Source organism: Cebus imitator, unplaced genomic scaffold, assembly GCF_001604975.1.
Source record: "Cebus imitator isolate Cc_AM_T3 unplaced genomic scaffold, Cebus_imitator-1.0 Scaffold88, whole genome shotgun sequence".
In the NCBI taxonomy this organism is placed as follows: Eukaryota; Metazoa; Chordata; class Mammalia; order Primates; family Cebidae; genus Cebus; species Cebus imitator.
The window spans coordinates 6,055,167-6,076,439 of NW_016107403.1; the positions used below are offsets into that span (position 1 = coordinate 6,055,167).

Here is a 21,273-nt window from a genome sequence, read left to right on the forward strand (position 1 = left end):
AGAAAAACTGACATAAAGAAAACACTAATTGAAGGAATGTCAAAGTTTTAAAAAATTAAATTATGGTCCAAGGAGAGGAAGGGATGTCCTTGTAAGATATATTACTCGAACAACTGTCAAAATCTGAATATAAATAGTAACTCAGATAATAGTATTGTGTCAATGTTAAGTTTCCTGATTTTGATCATTATAATGCACTACATCAGAGAATGTCCTTGTTCTCAGGAATTACATGCTAAAGGATCTAGGGGAATGCATGACGTCTCTCATATGGTTCAAAATTAAAAATTATACACATATATAGAGTGAAAAAGCAAATGTGGCAAAATGTTAAAAACTGCTTAATATGGGTGAAGGGTAGCCAGGAGTTCTTATATTATTTTTGTACCTTTTCTGCAAGTTAAAAAAGTATTTCAAAATGAAGAGTTTAAAAATTCTTTTGACTCCTAGAATAGGTATTACAAGTTTATATTCACATAATAGAAAATATAGCTAAAAAATAGTCTAATCTTACTGGATTTTCATGTGGTTTCTAGAAATATGACATCTTAAAAACTGAAGACAGTCTTTCCCCAATGCAAGTGGCAGGTAAATTACCTAGCCTGTTATTTAAATATAAAACAAGGTTGCGTGCAGTGGCTTATGCTTGTAATCCCAGCACTTTGGGAGGCTGAGGTGGGCAGATCACTTGTGGTCAGGGGTTTGAGACCAGCCTGGCCAACATGGTGAAACTCTGTCTCTACGAAAAATACAAAAATGGGCCAGACGTGGTGGCACACGCCTGTGGTCCCAACTACTCTGGAGGCTGAGGCAGGAGAATCACTTGAACCCAGGAGATGGAGGTTGCAGTAAGCTGAGATCATGCCAATGCACTCCAGCCTGTGCAACAGAATGAGACTCCATCTCAAAAGAATAAATATAAAACAAAAAACTCTCTTGACCACGTGGAATAAGTTCTTGGTCAGTTACACCTAATTTAGACAACCCTAAACAAAGACATGCTTATTTACAAAATTCAGACTATGCGTTATTTCCTCCACAGATAATACTCCATTGAGCAATACCCTCTGTAAAACCCAGTAAGAGAAAAACAGTAACAACAAAAAAAGAAGTACTTTAAGTATCCCACATATTCTGAGAGAGACATTTTACAGAATAGCCTCAATTACTTTGAGAGCTAGAAAATAAGTAAGATTGAAATCAAATCATGGAAGCAGGCAAAAGAAAGTTCTTATTTGTTAATACTTTTAAGGAAGCTTCTCCACTTGATGGATAAATCAGAGAAGTAGGCAGGATGCAAAGAATACTACTCATACCTGGCTTGTGACGTATCTGCTTCAACTACCTTTGACTTTACCATAGTCATTGACTTTACCACAGCCACTGACGTCACTGAGAAGAAGGGTAATTCCTATTCTAACAAACATCCTTCATCACTTTAAACTCTATATAAAATTCACTTTCACCTTGAAGCTTGTTTGATCCTAACTTTCATTAAAAAAAAAATGCTAAATTCCAAAACAACACAACACAATCAAATACAAATAGCACGGGGTAGTTCACAGTAAAAAATAATAAAAGACTAATTTAAGTTTGCTTTATACAACCTTAAAAGTAAAAAATGTTAACTTAGAAAATGTTGAGACATATTACAACTCAAAATAATTATCATTTATTCTAGTAAGTTTGCCTTTGTTGAAAACGTTGTTGGAAGTCTTCTCAAAATGTTTCCAGTATCAGGTAAAAAGTCCTATTAATTTAGGGTCACATCTCTTGGGGGAAAATGTGGACTTGCCTAGTTCTCTTTATCCATCTGATCCACCAGACTTGACATCTTATTAACCTGCAGTCATTTAAAGCACTATTTCCATTCAAGATGTTTAAGAATTGGTCATATAATCTCTGAAGGTAATTACAAAAATGTTCTCATCATTTTTAATTTCACATTAGTTTTTTATTTTACTACTATAGCTTTGGGTCATATATTTAAATGTGATTTTAAATTTATTGAGAGTCTAAAACCTGTGTTTCTTGGTGAAAAAATTCTCCTTTACAATTCTATCTTCTCAGTTTTTATTTTCCTATCTCTCTCGTTTATATCCAAGTAGCTCAAAGTTCTATTCATGCTTACTTCCCCAAACAAGTCTCAGCATATCAGAATAAAACAAACAACAGATCAGGAAGGGAAAATGATGAAAACCACAATGGAATGAAGAAACTTTTGAGAGAAGAGACAGAGAATGAGAACAACACAAGAACGTATGTACACATATGCATGTACGTGTTCACATATACATGCATACACATACAACATGTAATCACTTTTAAAGCTAGTTCTCAGATTAAAACAATGCTATATGTAGGTGGTATTCTTCATCAACTGCAATCTAAACTGTGACTGGATTATGGCTAATGACAAAAAGCGATTGTTAAGAAAGCCAAAAACCAAAAAACAGACTGTAATATCTTCTTCTTCACCTGAAAAAGCATTTATTTCCTGACTTCCTGCATCCAATAGGAAGCTTCAGATTTGGAATTGTGAGTGCCACAGTATGATCTGTACTGAGCTGTATCAAATCATGCTATTAATATAAAATTTGGTTGATTTAAAATATGAAATTATGAGAAATGAAAAACAGATTTTTTCTATTCAGAATAAATATGGCTTTCTTCAAATAGAAATGAAAATTAATCATTTAGTATAAAATAAAACTTGGCCCATCTTTGGAATAGCTCAAATGCTATTTCAAACAGTGTAGTTATAAATGTACATAAACTTAACCCAAATTCTTAAAATGTAAATAAGTACATCCTTCTAAGTAACTGTTTTCTGAGATTTAGGAGACAGAAAGCTTTATAATGACAAACATTTTTCACAGCTGATTCTAGTAGTTATAATCTTAAGTTAAAAAAATAAACGCAGACTATTTAAAATTGGTATGCATACTTGTATCTACATTGGATTCTAAAGTTAGAATGCGTTGTTGTGTTTCCATGTTAAAGATGCTTGTATATCCCTTGCTGAATGATGCTACCATATGGCTCGGGTCACTGCTCACTAGATCCACAGAGGCAGGGATTCCCAATTCTAAAAGAGAACATATTGAAATAGAATGGCAATTAAACCATCTACTTGACAATGTGCTTAAAATATAGCAAAACAAATAACGGCATGGTTTCCTTAAGAAGTAAACAAGGCTTACCATAAGAATAAGAATTAGCTCATAACTATTCATTGGAGATTATTTCTTTGTAACTTTTAGCCCCAGTCTATTTACTACCCTTACCTGCTCAGCAGATCTTCTACCTGTTACTCATCTGATACATTCATGGAATGCAAGCCTTTATTCAGAAAGCAAATGGAAAACATGTATGAATTACAAATTTTGCTGCTCCATCCAACCTGGAGCTTGGAGTGGCATAGTGGGAATTTTTCATTAAAAAAAAAAAAACCCATCTCTTATCAGGAATGTTAGCTTATCAAAAATAGAGAAATTAAAAGTAAAATTTAAAATTATTACTTATTGTTAGAGTTATACAAATATCATATGAAGACAACTCATCAAAGCCTGGAGAGAAGTTATAAAAACACAAAAATAAGGAAGGTATTTTTATTTACCATCTAGAATACATTAAAACTTAGAGCTTATTTATAAACATAAAAAATAGAAGGAAATGTATAAAGTGAATATAATAATCTGAATTTTTTCATTTGGCTCAAAATCTAACTACAGCAAGCTAACAGTTCAAAAATGTGTGTACTGCAGAAGAAGATATACAAATAACCAACAAGCAAACAAAAGAAATGCTCAACATAATTAGCCATCAAAGAAATGCAAACAAACTAAGATGAAATACTACTACGCATACACCAGAATGGCTAAAGATAGATAGACTGACAATACCAAATGCCCGTAAGGGTGTAGAGCAACTGGAACTCTCATACACTGCTGTCAATGGTGTAAAATGGTATAACCACAAAATTTTTTGAAAAATATTTAGTGATTTCATATAAAGTGAAATAAGCATCCACCTGAAAGTCCAGCAATTCTAAGTCTCTACACACCTATAATGAAAATATATGAATGTTCATAGCAGCTTTGTTCAAAATAGCAAAAAACTAGAAACAACTCAAATATCCATCAAGATGTACATGAACAGACAAATTATGGCTTAATGAAATACTATCAAATAAAAAAAATAATTGATATAACACAAATGAATTTCAGAAACATTATAGAGTAAAAGCACAAAGAACACATACTGTATTATTCCATTTACATTAAGTTTGAGTAAATAAAATCAATCTATGATGAAAGAAATCACAACAGTGGGTACCTCTGGTTGGGAATAGGGAGAGAGCGTTGAGTTGGAAAGACAGGAAGGAACTTTGGGGAGATAAAGGAAACATTCTGTCTTTCATATGGTTTGGATCTGTGTCCCCACTCAAGTCTCCTGTCAAACTGTAATCCCCAATGTGGGAGACAGGGCCTGTTGGGAGATGACTGGATCATGGGGTGGATTTTCCCCTTTGGTGCTGTTCTCATGATAGAGTTCTCATGAGATCTGGTTATTTAAAAGTACGTGGTACCTGCCACCCTCTTCTTCCTCCTGCTCTGGCTTTGTAAGACATACCTCCTGTCTCTTTGCCTTCCACTATGATTGTACATTGCCTGAGGCCTTCCCAGAAGCCAAGCAGAAGCTTCTATGCTTCCTATACAAAACCGTGTGCCAAAATTAAACCTTTTTTTCAAACAAATTACCTAGTCTCAGGTATTTACGGAAGTATGAAAATGGGAAAATCGTTTTTTTGTTTGTTTTTTGTTTTTTTAAGAAAATGTAGAGACAGGGCCTCACTATGTTGCCCGGCTGGTCTCAGGCTCCTGGGCTCTAGTGATCCTCCCACCTCAGCCTCCCAAAGTGCTAGGATTACAGGTGTGAGCCACTACACCGACTCTACATCTTGATGTATGATTTACAAGGGTGTACTTATCAAACTCACTGACATGTATCCTTAATATCTGTTTTTCACTATAAATTATATGTAATTTTTAATTTTCTTTTTTTTTTTTGAGATTGAGCTTCGCTCATTCACCCAGGCTGGATGACTGGATGAAGTGGTGCAATCTTAGCTCACTGCAACCTCTGCTGCCCAGGTTCAAGCAATTCTCCTGCCTCAGCCTCCTGAGTAGCTGAGATTACATGTGCCTGTCACCATGCCAGCTCTATTTTTCTATTTTTGGTTTCATCATCCTGGCCAGGCTGATCTTGAACTCCTGACCTCAGGTGATCCACTTGCCTCGGCCTCCCAAAGTGCTAGGATTAAAGGCATGAACCACTGCACCCAGCCCTAAAAATTTTAAATCTGTGTGTTCTTCTTTCACCAAAAACTATGCTTTTAAAAATTACAGGCCAGAAGTGGTGGCTCAGGCCTGTAATCCCAGCACTTTGGGAAGCCAAGGCAGGTGGATCACTTGAGGTCAGGAGTTCGAGACCAGCCTGGCCAACATAGCAAAACCCTGTCTCTATTTAAGAAAATACAAGAATTATACCCCAGAACCTACCATACAATTAAAAAAAAAAAAGAAAAATACAAGAAAAGAACTAGCCAGGTGTGGTGGTGTGCTCCTGTAATCTCAACTACTCAGGAGGCTGAGCAAGGAATTCAATTACATTTTTCTTGCTTCAAAAACTTTCAAATTATATTTAAAGAGTTCAGAGAATCATTTATTTGCTTGCCTGTTTTCAGAGTAAACTGTTATAGAGAATTCAGCTAAATAATTTTTTGAAGTATGTACCTTGAGTATCAGTAAACACACTTAGTGCTGGAGCAACCTCCGTTGTATTCCATAAACGCAGAGTGCCATCTGCTGAACAGGACAACAAACGCTGATGTGCTGCACTATAAGCCAAACCCCAGACTGCATCCGTGTGGCCTAGGAGAGGGCCTCGTAAAACAGAAGGATCTATACAAAACAGCAAAAATGCAAAATCAGAAGAGAAAAAAAACCCCAAAGGTAATTAGATTTCAGAGAAAGTAAAATACATAAACAACAGCACCTGATAACAGTATAAAATATGACTCTTGGTTTCTATTATTATTCTGACATGCTACAGTAAACCAAAACAGGCTTGGAAATACACAAATATAAAGTTTAAAAATTTTAAATTAAAATTAAAAAGCACGTATTTTTCTCCTTAAAAAAAACTGAATATTTCTTCCCCCTTTCTTTTGTCCTTCCATTTGTCTAAATATTTTTAAAGCATGTTAATACAAATCATTTGAATTTAATTCATCTTTGGAGAAATCACAACTCATACGCCCTGAGGAAGTGAACAGAGAGGTCCTCTCCCTCTCTGAAGTCATTTACACTTTGGCTACACTTCCTTCTGTCCACTTATCTTACTATACAATGGATGGCAGTTATTCCTGAAAATATGACATAATGGACAGGAAGTGACATTTACAGGAACCCCCAAATTCTCAAATAGCAGTAACTGAGATGTGGTGATATGTATGCAGGGAAAGAGGGAGGAAGTAGGGAGGTTAACTGAGCACAGTCTCATGATAAAAGTCAAATTGGAAATTTTATTAATCTTCACAATGATTCTATAAAGTGGTACTTTCAAGATGACCCACAAATGTTAAGTCTGGAAATGTCAATGGTATGTCTTATATCCTGTCACACATACCATAAAATATTTATTGAAGACACAGTGTGTGTCAGGCACTATGCTCAATGATGGAGTCAAATATATGATTAAGACTCAATTCTATCCCAGTCCTCAACAGACAATGATGAAAGTACAGTAATAGTGACAGACATCAGTAAGCACAGAGAGTAACTGGGATGAGTGAAAACTTGGAGAGTGACACCTAGAATTTATAGATGTTAGCCAGTCGAAGAAGAGAGGGAGAGCATGCTTGACAAAGAGGCAGCATCTACAAATCCATATGAAAAAAGAAACAGCATGATATGCAAGGAAATTTACAAGCAATTCAGTATTACTAGAGTGTGGACTTTGAGTTAGGAAGTAGATGGGATGAGGGCAGCTAGTTTATGGTGTGATTTCTATTCCATATTAAGGAATTTGGAAATTACCCTGAAAGCAACAAGAAACCTGTCTCCAAGACCAGTAGGATCAAATATATATTTCAAAAGGTAATCTTGGTAGTAGTATAGAAGATAGATTGTATAGAAGACAGACTGGACAGAATTAAGACAAAGGCAAGGGGCTGTTTCAGCAGACAAATAATAACAAAGATCTAAGGCGAGGGGAAGTAGTAAGGGGGCCAAAGCAGAAAAAGTAAATTCAATAAATATTTAGGGAGTCATTACCAAAAAACTAGGTAATTAGTAAGTGGGGACAGTGTGACAGAATAGGGAATCAAGAATAATTCTTAGGCTTCTAGTTTGGGTGATTCTTGTAGTGTCACCAACTAAAAAATAATATATAGGAGAAGAAACACAGAACTTATTAGGATTTACAGACAATGAAACAGTAATCCTGAAACTCCTGTAGTCAATCTGAAGCTTAAAGAAGAGATTTATGAGTCAACTGTAGGTAAAAGCATAGAAACAGATTCAGTCTCTCAAGGAATGTTTGTACAGTGCAAAAAGTTAGGTTCTGGGTCTTGATAAATGTCGACATTTAAGGCAAGAAAAACAAAGGCAGTTATGAAGGACAGGGAATAGACATTATCACAAAGTGTCAAAAAGCCAATAGAATGGACAGATTTCAAAAGATTTCAAAAAAGATGGAGTTGTTAATCTCAGATACAGCCAATACATCCAGTAAAATAAGGACTGTAAAATATTCTTGGATCAGGCAATTAGTTACCAATAATCTTGTTTTATGCAAGTGTTGTAGCCAGAAGCCAGAATGCAGAAGGATAAAGGAGAGAAGACATGAATTTAGTAACTGGTAATTAAGTTTTCTAGACAATACCATCAAAGAAACAGATGATGAGGAAAAGAGAGGGCCTAAACAGAAGCCAGACAGGGAAACAGAGTCAAGAAAAGGCTTCTCCTTGTCCAGAAGAGGAGGTACCCAAATTCACTTATTTGCTGAGGGCACGGAAAGGGAGCAAAGAGGGTAAGGCTTAATTAAGATTCAAGACAATGAGAGAGCAAGAGCAAGAGATTAGAATGCAGTCACTAAGAGACAGAGAGAGATTTGAGTACAGTCCCAAAATAAACTAAGTAAAATGGGAAGGACTGGCCTGAGACAGAATGGACAGTTGATCCTCTGGCAGAGAGGTAAAGGAAGTAAGGAAAGGCATGGAACAAATAACTTATAAGAGAATTGGGGGAGAGTGGGGTTACCTTTCACAAAATATTAATGCTTATTAAATAAATGCTGGAAAAAATTTTTGTTTATTGAATTTCTTATCCTTACCCAGGTTTGGTGGTAAAAAAAATATAATCTAAAATGATGAAATTAAAATGTTTTTATGACACATATGATACTTCAAACTAGTCTAGAATTTAAGAGACAACAAAAATAGCCAATTCCTAAATAGTTTTTACAAGTGAATTTATGGCATTATCTATTAATAGATTATAATATGTATTTATGATTTATGATACTGTTCCCAAAACTAAAGGGCACTTCTTAACTTTTGAGGCCTTTTACATATTTTGGTGTCATGGACTATAAAAATTATTAGCTTCTACAGCAACTGACCAAGGAATGGCACCAACATTCATTTTTCTTAAAAGCTGTTGGACAAGAATAGTGATGAAATTTTATTACAGATTAGTAATAATGGTATCAAGAACCCTACAGATGCCTAAAATAAGAAAACAACTGTCAATCAAGCCTGCATTTCCAATCAATAAGACTTTGGAGAAGTGAGGACTGTATTTTCAAAATGTTTTTCTCTTTTCTTCTTTTAACATTTATATATCAAATTAATTCCTAAATACAGACATCCTTTTTAACAAAATAAAGACATGGTTCTCTTCACCTATTTATTTTCAAAAATCTCTTATCTTTTCCTTTTATATTCTATAAAAAAAAGTGTTTAAAAAACTCATTTTATTCCTTCGACCTCTGGGGAATCACCTACCATAAGAATCATAGGGGTCGATGTTGGGATTAGTGGTGTTCCAGCCCTGGATCAGTCCATCAGTACCACCACTGTAACACTGCTCACCATTGCTGCTCATTACCACACAAAGCACTGGACCTCTGGGAGATTAAAAAAATGAAATAAATTGCTATTCTCAAAAACCAACCTAATAATATGACTTCTTAAAAATAAGAATGTTTAATTACTCAAATGGCTATTTTTCTGTTTTTTAGAAAAAATGAAAACACAGGTACTATCAAAGCACTGTTCATTTTTCTTCCTCTGGTTTAAGAGGTTGGTAAATTATGGTCTGTAGGTCAAATCCAACCACTGGTCTGTTTTTGTACAATCCTCAAGCTAAGAATGGTCTTTACATTTTTAAAGGGTCGTAAAACAAAACAAAAAGAATATGCAACAGAAACGATATGACCAGTAAATCCTAAAATATTTTTAAAAATCTAGCAGTCTAAAGTCAAGTATTTATTATGTGACTCTTTACATAAAAAGTATGCCAAACTCTGTGCTAAATCAAGAGAAAAGGTGCATTCCTTAAATGGAAACAGAAAAAAATATATATGCAATGTATCATCACACACAAAAAAAATTCTCAAAAAACCTTTTAACTTTTAGTTTTAAGGGTACATATGCAGGTTGGTTCTATAGATAAATTACATGCCTTGGCGGTTTGGTGTACATATTATTCCATCACTCAGGAAAAAAAACATAGTACCCAATGGGTGGTTTTTCAATCCTCACCCTCTTCCCACCCTCCAGAGTCAAGTTGGCCCTAGTGTCTATTGTTCCCTTCTTGTGTCCATGTATACTAAATGTTTAGTTCTCACATATATGTGAGAACATGCAGTGTTTGGTTTTCTGTTCCTGCATCAGTTTGCTTAGGATGATGGCCTTCAGTTCCATAATGTTCCTGCAAAGGACATGATCTCACTTTTTATGGCTGCATAGTATTCCATGGTATATATGTACCACCGTTTCTTTATCCAGTTTGCCACTGATGGGCATTTAGGTTGATTCCATGTCTTTACTACTATGAATAGTGTTATGATGAACACACATACATGTGTCTTTACAGCAGAATGATTTATATTCCTTTGGGTATATACCTAATAATGCTGGGTTGACTGGTAGTTCGAACTTGAGAAATCACCAAACTGCTTTCCACAGTGGCTGAATTTACACTCCTACCAGTAGCATATGAGTGTTCCTTTTTCTCCACAGCCTTGCCAGCATCTGTTATTTTTTGACTTTTTAATAATAGCCATTCTGACTTGTATTACATTGTGGTCTTGATTTGCATTTCTGTAACAATGAGTGATGTTGAGCATTTTTCTGTGTCTGTTGGCCACATCTCTTCTTTTGGAAACTACCTGCTCACATCATTTGCCCACTTTTTAAAAGGGCTGTTTTTTAATTACTGATTTGCATTTCTGTAATAGGTGATGTTCAGCATTATTTCGTTTCTGTTGGCCACATGTATGTCTTATTTGGAAACTATCTGTTCACAACCTTTGCTCACTTTTTAATGAGGCTGGTTTTTATTTGTTAATTTGTTTAAGTTACATATAGATTCTGGATATTAGTCCTTTGTCGGGATTCATAGTTTGCAAATATTTTCTCCCATTCTATGGGCTATTTACTCTGTTGATAGCTTCTATTCTATGCAGAAGTTCTTCAGTTAAATTAGGTCCCATCTGTCATTTTTTTTGTCATTGTTGCAATTGCTTTTGGTGTCTTCATTATGAAATCTTTGCTGGAGTCTATGTCTAGAATGGTATTCCCTATGTTTTCTTCAAGAGTCTTTATAGTTTTAGGTTTTAAATTTAAGTCTTCAATCCACCTTGAGTTGATTGTTGTATTTGGTATAAGGAAGGGTTCCAGTTTCAGTCTTCTGCATGTGGCTACCCATTTATCCCAGCATCATTTATTTAATAAGGAGTCCTTTCCTCATTGTTTTTGTCAACTTTGTTGAAGAATAGATGGTTGTAGGTGTGCAGCTTTATTTCTGGGCTATTTTTGTACCAGTACCATTCTGTTTTGCTTACTATAGCCCTGTAGTATAGTTTGAAGTCAGGTAAGGTGATGCCTCCATCTTTGTTCTTTTTGCTTGGGATTGCCATGGCTATTCAGGCTCTTTTTTTGGTTTCCATATAAATTTTAAACATTTTTTCTAATTCTGTGAAGAATGTTATTAGTAGTTTGATAGGAATGGCACTGAATTTGTAAATTGCTTTGGGCAGTATGGCCATTTTAACAGTGTTGATTCTTCCTATCCATGAACATGGAATGTTTTTCTATTTCTTTGTGTCATCTCTGATTTCTTTGAGCAGTGTTTTGTACTTCTCATTGTAGAGATCTTTCGCCTCCCTGGTTACCTGTATTCCTAGGTATTTTATCTTTTTTTGCAGCTACTGTGAATGAGACTGCATTCCTGATTTGGTACTCAGCTTGGGCATTACTTGTATATAGAAATGCTACCGATTTTCAAACACTGATTTTATATCCCAAAACTTTGCTGAAGGTGTTTATCTGATTTAGGAGCTTTTGAGCAGAGACTATGGCATTTTCTAGGATAAAATTATATAGTCTGCAAAGAGAGAAAGTTTGACTGCCTTTGTTCCTATTTGGAGGCCTTTTCTTTTTCTTGCCTGACTGCTCCGGCTAGGACTTCTAGTACTATATTGAATAGGAGTGGCTCTTATACCTAGGAATACAGCTAACCAGGGAGGTGAAAGAACTCTACAACAAGAATTACAAAACATCCTTGTCTTCTTCCAGGTCTCAAGAGAAATGCTTCCAGGTTTTGCCTGTTCAGTGTGATGTTGGCTGTGAGCTTGTCATAGCTGGCTCTTAATATTTCAGGGTACAATCCTTCAATGCCTAGTTTGTGGAGGGTTTTAAAAATGAAGCGATGCTGAATTTTATCAAAAGCCTTTTCTGCATCTATTGAGATGATCAAGTGATTTTTGTTTTTAGTTCTGTTCATGTGATGAACCATTGATTTGTGTATGATGAACTAACCTTGCAACCCAGGGATAAAGCCTACTTGATTGCAGTGGATTAGCTTTTTGATATGCTGTTGGATTTGGTCTGCTAGTATTTGGTTGAAGATTTTTGCATCTATGTTCATCAAGGATATCGGCCTGAAGTTTTCCTTTTTTGTTGTGTATCTGCCAGGTTTTGATAACAGGATGATGCTGGCCTCATAGAATGAGTTAAGGAGAGGTCTCTCTGCCTCAATTTTTTTTTTTTTGGGGGGGGTGGAGTTTCACTCTTGTCACCCAGGCTAGAATGCAATGGCGATCTCAGCTCACTCAACCTCTGCCTCCCAGGTTCAATTCTCCTGCCTCAGCCTCCTGAGTAGCTGGAATTACAGGTACCTGCCACCACGCCTGGCTAATTTTTTTGTATTTTTAGTAGAGATGGGTTTTTACCATGTTGGCCAGGCTGGTGCCAGCTCTTTTTTATGCGCTTGGTAAAATTCAATTGTGGATCCATATGGACCTGAGCTTTTACTTCTTCGTAAGTTTTTTATTACTGATTCAATTTCAGAACTCAGTATTGGTGTGTTCATAGTTTGAATTTCTTCCTGGTTTAGTCCTGGGATGTTGTTTTCAGGAATTTATCCTTCTACATTTTCTAGTTTGTGTGTGTGAACAGAGGTGTTCATAATAGCCTCTGGTTTTTGTTGTTGTTTTTTTTTAATTTCTGTGGGGTTGGTGGTAATATTCCATTTATCATTTCTGTTGTACTTGGATCTTCTCTTTTTTTCTTTATTAGTTTAGCTAGTGGTCTACCTATCTTACTTATTGTTTCAAAAAACCAAATTCTGGTTTTAATGATTTTTTACATGGTTTTTTTGTGTGTCTCAATTTCATTCAGTTCAGCTCTGAGTTTGGTTATTTCTTGTCTTCTGCTAGCTTTGGCATTGGTTTTCTCTTGTGTGTGATGTTAAGTTGTTAATCTGAGATCTAACTTTTTGATGTGGGTGTTTAGCGCTATAAACTTCCAACACAGCTTTAGATGCCTCCTAGAGATTTTGGTATGTTGTATCTTTTGTTTCATCAGTTTCAAATAATTTTTTGATTTCTCCCTTAATTTCATTACTTACCAAGAAGTCATTCAGAAGCAGGTTAACTTCCATGTAACTATGGTTTTGAGCGATCTTGGTATTGATTTCTATTATTATTAATTTCAGACAGAGTATCGCTCTTTTGCTCACGGTGCAGTGCAGTGACATGACTTTGGCTTACTGCAAACTCCACCTCCCAGGCTCAAGTGATCCTCCCACCTCAGCCCCCTGGGATCTGGGACTACAGGAGCACACCACCACTCATGGCTGATTTTTGTATTTTTTGTAGAGATGGGGTTCTATCACACTGCCAGGGCTGGTCTAAAACTTCAGAGCTCATGCAATCCACTCATCTCAGCTTCCCAAAGTGCTGGATTTATAGGCGTGAGCCCCTGCACCCAGCTATTGATTTATATTTTTATTGTATTTGGTTTGAGAGTGTGGTTGGTATGGTTTCAGTTTTTCTAAATTTGCTGAGAAGAGTTTAATAGCCAGGAGTGTGGTTGATTTTAGAGTATGTGCCATGTGCAAATGAGAAGATTATATATTCTGCTATTTTGGGGTAGAGAGTTCTGTAGACATATATTAGGTCCATTTGGTCAAGCATCAAGTTCAGGTCCTGAATATCTTAGTTTTCTACCTTGATGATCTAATACATCCAGTGTGTTGTTAAAGTCTCCCACTATTATTGTATGGTTATCTAAATCTCTTTGACGGTCTCTAAGAATTTACGAATCTGGGTGCTCCTGTATTAGGTGCATATATATTTAGGATAGTTAAGTCTTTTGTTGAATTGAATCCTTTACTATCATGTAATGCCCTTCTTTGTCTTTACTCATCTTAGTTGGTTTAAAGTCTGTTTTGTCTAAAATAGCAAATCCTGCTTTCTTCTGTTTTCCATTTGCTTGATTGATCGTTCTCCATCCCTTTTCTTTGAGCCTATGGGTGTTATTGCATGTGAGATGGGTCTCTTAATGACAGTATATAGTTGGGTCTTGCTTCTTTATGCAACTTGCCAACATGTGCCTTTTAATTGGGCATTTAGCCGTTTTACATTCAAGGTTAACATTGATACATGCACATTTGATCCTGTCATGTTGTTAGCTTGTTATTACACATACTTCATTGTGTAGTTGCTATAACGTGTCAGTAGTTTATGTAACTAATTGCGTTTTTGTGAGGGCTGGTAATATTTCTTTTGCTTCCACATTTAGAAAAAATATGGAACCCTTTGGCCAGGCGTGGTGGTTCATGCCTGTAATCCCAGCACTTTGGGAAGCCAAGGCAGGCAGATCACTTGAGGTCAGAGCTCAAGCCAGGAGTTTGGGACCAGCCTGGCCAACAGGGTGAGAAACTCTATTAGGTCATGCCACTGCACTCCAGCCTGGGCAACAGAATGAGACTTCATCTTAAAAAAAAAAAAAAAAAAAGAAAGAAAGAAAAGAAAAATATGGAACTCTTCATGAATCTGTGTCATCCTTGCACTGAGGCCTCGCTAATCTCTGTATCTTTCCAATTTTAGGGTATGTGCTGCCAAAACAGGCAATATTTTAATCCAGATAATATAAGGAAAAAAAGTTGGAATTTCTAATATTTAAACCTAGTTGCCTCTAGTTTAAAGATATAAATATGAAACTCACTTAAACATCATGTAAATAAGATCTAATTTAAGCACAAATCCCTATTTGGCAGTGATGAACTTAGTTTTAACATTATATTATCTGCCAGTTTCTTGTACATTTAAAAAACACTCTCAAATACAAACAATACCTAATAAGAGAAAGAAAATAAAATATCCTAATCATGCTGTTTTACAATAATTTTGGTTTAAAATAAAGAAAAAGCACATACTTACTTATGGGCTCTGAATGTATAGATAGGTTCTACATCAAGAGAAGTGCTCCTAAATCAAAGAGAGATGACTTTTACCACTCTAAGTTTCAGTGGTAAACAGTATAATTAAATATGTCATAAAATTGCTTTTAAAAACACAAACATTATGGGATTATATCATCCTAACTACACGGTACATAAGAAAGCTCATTTAATCCCAATTATACTTTCATGGTATCAAGTGCAAGATTCTTGTTTAGTAATAGTATCTTGTTACAGTATTTTTAGCCCTGGCAAAATCTATTTGACTAACGGAAAAGATAGCTTCATTCAAGAGAAACAACATGGGCTTTGGGGAGATAAATAACTCAATTTCCAGTTCTGTCACTAACTGGCTAACTTTAAACAAATTATTTACTCTTTCAGAACTTCAGATTCCTCTGTTTAAAACCAAACAGAAAAATAGGAGTAGGATTCTACAATTTAGAAAACACCACAGGACACAATCATGCACATAGCAGGATATCAACAAATGGTACTTTTATTTCCTTGCCTTTCCAATAAGGTTAATATGTCTATCCTCCATAATGTATAGACTGTCCAAATTATCAGTTTATTCATTACTCACAACACCATTATTACAGGTATACTATACTCTAATACTAGCTATGACTTTGATGGAAACTGGATTTAAAGTCATGTTTTCTACATTATATTGCAATTATTTATAGACATGTTATCTCACAATGTATAACCAGGAAACCATTTTTCTCTTTTGAAAACACCTAATCTATATGAGGGTCCACCTGGTTTTAGCAATACGTGGCCAAACTTTCTGAAGTAGGCTGATAAATCAAGTATTTCATCTACCCTATGTATGACACAGCATGAATAACACTGATCTCTCTTAAACCAGGCGACAGGTTTCCTCCATTGGTAGTAAAATTTTTGTAACCTCCTCTATTTGATGTTTAGTGATGACTCTTATAATAACAAAGTGCCTGACACTGCAAAAGGGCCTTTGCTGGCAAATGCTGAGTTTTTTTTTTTTTTTTTTTTGACATGTGGCCCAAAGAAGGAGAAGAGTTCCAATAAGGACTCAAGCAACTACAATCAGGTTTAGCTATGTGACTTTTAAAGGGTTTATACTAACTCACATCTATCCATGCTTAGACAGGAACTAAGGGGCCAAGGCAAGCACTAGCAGTTAAATTAGCCTCTTGAGTCCAAACATATTGGTCGGTATGGAAAGTACCTAAACTCTCAAGGCCAAAAGATAAGACCAAGGAGAGGCCCTCCACCCATCCCAGTAAGGCTTTTCTCTGCTCTACCCCATAAGTCTAAATCTAGTAAACAATAGGGCAAGGTGGACGTGGAGATTTGATTGTTTTAAAGATGCATATACCTGTTTATAAGAACAGTCAAAACCTTCAGTATAGATAAGGGGCTCCCCAAATATAGCAGCCATTTAAAAATACTGTTATGTATGAGGACTGTAATCAGTACTCATAAACCCTAGGGAAACCATCAGATAATACCGTATCTTCCTAAGCATCAGTTTTCTAACCTAACATTAAGTTGTATAAACAGAAAAACACAATATAATTACATGACATGGAGGAAAGAACTAGAAGAAATGTTTGGGAAATTTAATAGAAATAATAAAATATGTAGTTTTCTGCTGAAAATGTTAAAACATTCAAATAATGTTAAAGTAGAATATTCTCACTTTTTGGCTGGGGCTGTTTTCTGCAAATTCCACATTTTTAATGTGTGATCCTCTGATGCTGTTATCAAAACAGGCTCAATGGGATGGAAAGCAAGGGCTCGGATGCCATCAAAGTGACTTCTTAATGTAAACTTAGGGTTCCATGTCTTCCTCAATGCATCTTTATTGTTTGCTATCTATTAAAGAAACAAAACAAAGATACCTACGCACTTAGTTCAGGATAGGGGGAAAAACTTACATTTCAACATTAATTCTTGCTGATTTGTCACAAAACCATCACTTTGTAATTTTTAAAACAATATAATTTTTATATGTAAATAACCAAACCAAGAAGCAAACTTAGCAATAACCCAACACTAGTTTTCTTTGAAGAATCATTAAAGGTGTATTACAAAAAAAGTTAACATAATTCAATACAAAAAGTGAATCAAATTATATAAAATAGATCTTTACTATGATGCGAAATAAAACCAAGTAATTCAACACAAATTATAGTATTCAATTATAATCTTGGGTAAGAGTTGAAAAACTAAGTTATCTTTAAACCTGCTGACATTTTAAAATATCATACTTTTGAGACTTTAAATACTAATAGCTAAATTTTCTTCATCAAACTGGAAGCAAAGTTGATAAACTGAAAACATAAAATGTTAAAAATGGAAGAGACAACACAAAAAATGCATTCCACTGGTAACACACACACATTATGTTCTTTCCCTCCATAGTAACTCAATTTCAAAAATGAAAAAAAAAAAACCATTATTTTTTCATTCCCATTATATAACAGAAAAGCTGAAGAGGTAGATTATATTTGACTTTACACTAGCACCCTAAGATACGAATTCTTCACACTCCAAGGCTAGCAATCAGGCTAAGCTTAAATAAGAGTAGCAAAAGTACATAAATGTGCCACATTAGCTACATTTTCGTCAACGATGGACAACATATATGATGCTGGTCCTATAAAATTATAATGGAGCTGAAAAATTCCTATAATGACATCATAGCTGTTTTAATATTGTAGCACAATATATTACTCATGTGTTTGTGGTTATGCTGGTGTAAACAAACCTATTTGTGCTGCCAGCCGTATTACAGTCTAGCATGTATAATTATGTACAGAACACAATACTGGATAATGATAAACTATTGTTACTGGTTTACGTATTATAATTTTTATTCTAGAGTATATTTCTTTTACTTATTTTTAAAAAGTTAACTGTAAAACAGCTTTAGACAGGTCCTTCAGGAGTATTCTACCAGAAGGCATTGTTATCATAGAAGATGACAGCTCCTTGACTGTGATTTCCCCTGAAGACCTTCTAGTGGGATAAGATATGCAGGCGGAAGAGAGTGATACTGATGATCCTGACTTTGTATAGGCCTAGGCTAATATGCATGTTTGTGTATTCATTCTTAACAAAAAAGTTAAAAAGTAAAAATAAACATTAAAAATTTTAAAAATAGGAAAAAGCTTATAGAATAAGGATAAAAAGGAAGACAATATTTTTCTACAGCTATACAATGTGTTTGTGTTTTAAGCTGTGTATTACAAAAGAGCCAAAATGTTTTTAAAAATTAAGTTTACAAAGTAAAAAATTACAGTAAGCTAAGGTAAATTTATTATTGAAGAAAACTTTTTTTATATATAATTTTGCACAGCCTAGGTGTAGTGTTTACACAGTCAACAGCAGTGTATAGTAATGTCCTGGACCTTCACATTCACCCACCACTCACTCACTCTCTAAGACCAACTTTCAGTCCTGCAAGCTCCACTCGTGATTAAGTGTCCTATACAGGTATACTTTTATAAAAGTATATACATATAAAAGTAAAAATACACTGTATTTTTACTACATCTTTTCTATGTTTAGACATGTTTAGATACAAACTTACCATTGTGTTCCAGTTGCCTACAGTACAGTAACATGCCATATAGGTTTGTAAAGCCTCTACCATCTGGGCTTGTAAGTATACTCTAGGATGTTTGTACAACAATGAAATCCCCTAATGTTCACAACGTTCATTTCTCAGAATATATCCCCATCATTAAGCAATGTATGATTGTACTGGTAGAAGACTGATGAAATACTACTTATTTACAAATGACAAAAATACAGCAATACTAACAACAGCTATTATTTTGGGCATTGTTCATTATTTTAACCATTACTGAAAATACTTCATATGCATTCACTCACTTAATCCTCAAAATAACTCTCTGAAGAAGGAATTAACATTATCCCCACTTTATAGACTAGACACAACAGGAAAAGAGAAGTTAAGTGCCTTGCCCAAAAAACGCTGCTAGTAAGAGGAAGGGCCTGGATTCAAACCCAAGCAGTCTGGATGTGGAAGTAACCCTCAATAAAAAACCTGCAGAAAAAAACTGGATAGAATATGTCAAATTAGGATAATAAGAGAACATAAAACACATCCTGCAAGGAACTACTGTAAGTACTGGGGCTGGTTATTCTGGAAGAAAAAAAGCTGACTTGAATCATAACTGCTCTTTTTAAACACCTGGAAGGCTTTCATGTGAAAAAGCAATCTGATTCCTTTTGAATGTCTTAATGTGGCAGGCAGCCACTACGATGGCCCCAATCAGCCCCACTTCCTTAGAGTTAAACCTTATATAATTCCCTCCCACATTATGGGGTTGCTCTCTGTCACCAATAGCATACAGCAGAAGTGAGAACAAGTGACTTCCAAAATTAAGTTATAACATCTTCCATCTTGAGTGTTCTTGCTTTTCACATGCACTCACAGTGGGGAAAGCCAGCTTCCACAATGAAAAGCCCATGGAAAGGCCTATGTGGTAAGGAACTGAAGTCTCTGCCAATAGCCAGCAAAGAACCAAGCAAGGCCTCCCAATAACCACAGGAAGAGCTTGAAAGCAGATCCCCACCCCACCACAATTTGAGTCTTCAGGTGAGACTGCAGCTCTTGCCAACATCTTGACTGCAACTACACTGGAGACACTAAGACAGAATCACCTGACTAAACTGCTTCTGTATTCCTGACCCACAGAAACTATGAGATAATAAAGGTTTCTTTGTTTTAAGCTGCTAAATTTTGGCCTAATTTGCTACATAGCCACAGATTACTGGTATAATTATGAAACCACGAATTACTTTTGGAAACCAGGTGACAGACATAACACCAAGTCTTCTAACAATTAAAAGCTATGAAAAAAGAAATCAGCTTTCTCTGGAGAGAGAACTAAGTTCTATTACGTACTGGAAAAACTCTTTGTGGGGCTAGAACAGAGGGAAGAAAAGTATCTAACGAACTTCTGCTTCTAGCCATGACGGACCAGGTACTATGGACTACCTCTGCACTAAGGACAAGTAGAAAAGCAGAATACAAAAAAACAGAGAACAAAATACTTTAGAAAAACCAGGCCAAAATCCAGGGGAAAAAAGAGGCCTAAAAGGGAAGCACAATATTTGGGCTGTTTTTCCCCCATACGCTGTTTACTGATTCCAGAGGAGATGGCTGAGAGGCTAAGCAGTGTTTTTGACAGCTTTGAAGTGTCATGGGGATACAAGTTGATGAACCTGCACGTAAGGGTGAACTAGAAGAAGCCAAGGCCTTGCAGGGACTGTAAAAATTTTAAATGGAGTAAAGTGATCCCAGATCCCAGATGCAGTGGCTGCATACATCTGAGAAAAGCAACTTAAATTATAGCATTTGGTCTGAAAGTTACTTCTACAGACAATTTTGCAAATAATAGTTTCTTGAAATTAAAAAATAATCATGTATATAAGGATGTAAGACAATATAAATGAAAATGAGCAGAAACAACACATATTAGTAAAATAACTAGAGTTTCCAATTCAACTTTAAATAATCATGCTTTAGCTGGGTGTACTGGTACATGTCTATAATAGCCCAGCTACTCAAGAGGCTGAGATAGGAGGAGAGCCTGAGCCCGGGAGGCAGAAGTTGCAGTGAGTCAAGATCATGCCACTGCACTCCAGCCTGGGTAACAGACTAAGATTCTGTCTTAAAAAAAAAAAATCATGTTTATTATGTTCAAGAAGATAAAAGAGAAGATTGAAAATTTGGAAATCTGTAAACAATTTTAAAACAAGAATTCAAGAAGCAAAAACTGTAAGACCTCAATAGATGGGCTTAACTACCAACTACATATTACTGAAGAGAGAATTAGTAAACTGAAAGATGAGTCATAAACAAATAAAGAAAGAGAATAGGAGACACAGGTCACAGGAAGAAGGTATAACACACATATAACTATATTCCAAAATAAGAGAAAGAGAGACAGAGGTGCAAAAGTGGTACTTGAAGAGAAATGGCTGAGAACATCACAAAAGTGATGAAAATATATCAAGCCATAAAGATTTAAGAACTTCAAGAAACTTAAATAAAAAGGAAACCAAACCTCGGCTAAAAACAAAGACACAGATAATATTAGTGAAAAAAATCAGACTACCATTAAACAACCAACAACAGAAATGATAGTTGACCTTAGCAGAAAACATAAAAACAAAGACAGTAAACTACTATGTTTGGAGTGAGGGGAAA

The 21,273-nt window shown here is 35.4% G+C and overlaps 1 protein-coding gene and 1 pseudogene across 2 annotated transcripts in view; both read right to left on the minus strand.

Moving 5' to 3' along the window:
• STRN (striatin) overlaps positions 1-21,273 on the minus strand; it is a 124,767-nt gene that overhangs the window by 8,210 nt on the left and 95,284 nt on the right. For both annotated transcript variants that reach the window (XM_017534885.2, XM_017534886.2), the window contains 5 exons: positions 16,726-16,901; positions 15,019-15,066; positions 9,074-9,195; positions 5,799-5,966; positions 2,948-3,088 (listed from right to left, as the gene is read on the minus strand). In XM_017534885.2, the coding sequence (XP_017390374.1) occupies positions 2,948-3,088; positions 5,799-5,966; positions 9,074-9,195; positions 15,019-15,066; positions 16,726-16,901 (655 nt within the window). The remainder of the gene's footprint in view (positions 1-2,947; positions 3,089-5,798; positions 5,967-9,073; positions 9,196-15,018; positions 15,067-16,725; positions 16,902-21,273) is intronic.
• Positions 14,608-14,705, minus strand: LOC119472190 (annotated as a pseudogene).